At 40.5% G+C, this 3,451-nt stretch overlaps 1 protein-coding gene across 1 annotated transcript; it reads left to right on the top strand.

The window, feature by feature from the left end:
• The first annotated feature begins 230 nt into the window (after window positions 1–230).
• Window positions 231–1,819, top strand: LOC306905846 (sodium channel protein type 4 subunit alpha A-like). The gene is made up of 5 exons (XM_079476789.1): window positions 231–281; window positions 787–915; window positions 1,103–1,194; window positions 1,313–1,561; window positions 1,774–1,819. The coding sequence occupies exons 1-4, from the start codon at window positions 241–243 to the stop codon at window positions 1,501–1,503; spliced, it is 453 nt and encodes a 150-aa protein (XP_079332915.1). The 5' UTR covers window positions 231–240; the 3' UTR covers window positions 1,504–1,561; window positions 1,774–1,819.
• The last annotated feature ends 1,632 nt before the right edge of the window (window positions 1,820–3,451 follow it).

Below are 3,451 nucleotides of genomic sequence, written 5' to 3'. Positions count from 1 at the left end.
TCATTTATACAGAACCGTTCTGTGAATAATACATGAATGCTTGTAGTTTATACATCATCGCTTTATATCAATCCTTCTCACTAAAACCATCTATAATGTTTATACCGGTGTTTACACCATAAACCTATTCTGTAATCTCACAGTGCACTTTGTGAAGAGTGTTTGGTGTATAGACCTTGACTGTCTTTCAGATATTTCAGTATGTTGATCATGATCACCATCCTGTCCAACTGTGCGTTCATGACCATGAGTAATCCTCCAGCCTGGAGTAAAACTGTGGAGTAAGAGCCCTGCTCTTTCACTTATGCAAAATCTCACATTTGTTTCTGCAGAAATACACTCAAGTACTTCTGGTCATATTAGAGGTTAAAATCACATATAGTAATCAACTTGGATAGCAATGTAACAAAAGAGACATTTTAAAAGGATAGTTCACCCATGTTGTTACAAGCCTGTATATATTGTTTTGTTGTGCTAAACACACACAAAAAAAGATATTTGGAAGAATGCTCCTAACCAAACATTATGTATACAGGTTTATAACAATCATTTTGTATTGACGCACATCATTTAAATAAATCTTGCCTACGGAATATTCTGTATAGGGTTGAAATGAAATATTAACATGTTTCCGTGCACATATTTAGATTTAGTTTATGATTCTTTAAATCTGCCGTGTTATATGTCCTGGAAATCGCAAACTACAACCTATTCATTTGTTCATTTCAAACTATGGTGATGTTTATTTTGTTCCACAGTAATATGTCGATATCCCTATGGTTGTAGATATGTCTTTACTGGTATATACACCTTTGAAGCAACAGTCAAAGTTTTGTCCCGAGGCTTTTGCATCGGACCTTTTACATTCCTGCGTGACCCGTGGAACTGGCTGGATTTCATGGTCATCAGCATGGCGTGAGTATTCCTCACATGTTGACAGAAATATACGCTGTTAAATGACGACCCTTCAATAATAAGATATACGCTTCTGCGGCGGTGACGTTCTGCTGTTGATTTTTGCTGGGAATCTCTGGCTTAAGTGCTTTATGTAAATGTTAACGTAAATGAATATTTATTGTGTGGTTTTGTGATTTGTGTCTAGGTACATCACAGAGTTTGTAGATCTTGGCAATTTGTCAGCACTGAGGACGTTCCGTGTGCTCCGAGCTCTCAAAACCATCATCGTTATTCCTGGTGGGTTAAAAGTGTTTTTTAATTGTGTTTTATACGATACGTTTTCCATCATCAGTCTTCATAAGTGTCCAAATATATTTTACTGCTCTTTTACGTACATAGATATGTGTGTTCTCAGGTTTGAAAACCATTGTCGGGGCTCTGATCCAGTCGGTCAAGAAGATGGTGAATGTGATGATTCTGACCGTCTTTGCGCTGGCTGTTTTCGCTCTCGTCTGCCTGCAGCTGTTCATGGGAAATCTGCGTCATAAGTGCATTCGCTGGCCCATCCCAAACGGCACCGACATGATGACTACAATTTTACTCTGATCAATGACACCACCCTGAACGGCACTGACACTTTCGATTTCAATGCCTACATAGTCAGGTCAAGGTTATTTAACATTTATCATCTTTACTCAACAACGTCTTTCATAGTTAACACTGGTTGCGTGACGGTCATCAGAGTAAATCAAACAGCATTATGCTGAATTTCATTTTAAAGATGTTTTGTTGAGGTGTTTTACTGTTTGAATTGGAATTTAAGTTTCGTAACGTTGTCACAAATTTAACACTGTATATTTATTGTCTATTTTGTAGAAAACCAATACTTTCTCGATGGAAGTTTAGAGGCTTTATTGTGCGGTAACAGCTCTGATACTGGGTAAGTTTGTGAGAGACCTTCACTTCAAACAGCGTAAATGAAAGAGAAGATAAAGGCAAATGGTGTACGGTGATCTGTTGTTGTAATAGGAAGTGTCCAGAAAAATACACATGTATGAAGGCCGGCCGGAACCCAAACTATGGTTACACCAGTTACGACAACTTCGGCTGGGCCTTTCTTGCCCTCTTCAGACTCATGACTCAAGATTACTGGGAGAACCTCTTCCAGCTGGTGCGCTGAATTTGTCATTGCACGTTTTTCATTTGTTATGTAGTGTACGTGAATTCAATTCACCCAGTTTTGATCTCGCCTAGACCCTTCGGGCTGCTGGGAAGACCTACATGATCTTCTTTGTGGTGGTCATCTTCTTGGGCTCGTTCTACCTCATCAATCTGATCTTGGCCGTGGTTGCCATGGCGTACAATGAGCAGAATGAGACCACCTTGACCGAGGCCCGTGAAAAAGAAGAGGAGTTTCAGAGATTGCTAGAGCAGCTCAGGAACCAAGAGCAAGAGGTCAGGTGACTACTGGACGATTTCTTGTCATTTCATGTTGACTGCATAAAGGGGCGGTCACACTGCACGTTTGCGTTCTCACTTCCATTTCTAAGCACACGTATGCACGAGACACCAGAATCACAAGAGCATGCAAAGTACTTTCTCGCATTCTCCTCTCAATTGACCTATCGGTAAGCCCCGTCCCCCCTTAGTTACTATTGCTAACTCGGACGAGCGACCGGAGTTCCTAATGTCTTTCAATGGCATTTGTCAGAGTAAAAACCTTGTCCGACACTAGAGAAGAATTCTAGTGGGACTTAAATATGACATGGAGCTATATTAAAACTATTTTTGGAAGTGAGGGTTTACACATCACAATGTGGAAGAAGCCATGAACCCACGATCTAGGGTCAACTGTTCATGTGCCTTTAATATGGAGGCACATCGTTTTATCATTTTCGCAGCATAAAACTTTATTAAAGCGATGAGAGCTTCAGATCTTACAATGGTTCTCTATGGCGCTGAAACCTAAAGTTGCCCGAGTTCCAGTCCCCGTGCAACTCATATTCAACTGACATTGGCTCCTCTGCGTTCAAGGGGAGGGGCTTACCGTTAGATCAATTGTTAGGGCATTACATTAGAGGCGTAAATGCCACGGGTTTGGGTTTACACTTGAAATGCACTATGGATAGATGCATAAATGTAGTGTGACCGCACCATAAACACACATTAAAAAGGCAAGAAATTGTATATTTGTGCATGTGACGTTGATATAGGTATATCTCTGTCACAAATTACAGACAGGCAGTAAAGCGTCTTTGGCCAGCCAGACAACACAAAGTCAAGGGTCGAACAGAACATGTTCCTTACACACTCTCGGAGGTGATGATGTCATCAAGGACTGTAATGGCCGAATAGTGCCTCGTATCATTATCAACAGCGTTCACTCTGACAGAGAGGTGATACTGGCACACAATCTGACAACACCGAGCATCACTGATACAATTGGGTCCAAAGGCCTGTGACTAAAAATGCTTGTATTTGACATTCTGTTCCCGGTTAATACGAGTCATATTAACAACAAAACAATTTGAGTAAATGAATGAATTGGTGTAAA

Source organism: Barbatula barbatula, assembly GCF_947034865.1.
Source record: "Barbatula barbatula genome assembly, chromosome: 16".
NCBI classification, from domain to species: Eukaryota; Metazoa; Chordata; class Actinopteri; order Cypriniformes; family Nemacheilidae; genus Barbatula; species Barbatula barbatula.
This window is presented reverse-complemented; position numbering and strand designations above follow the sequence as displayed.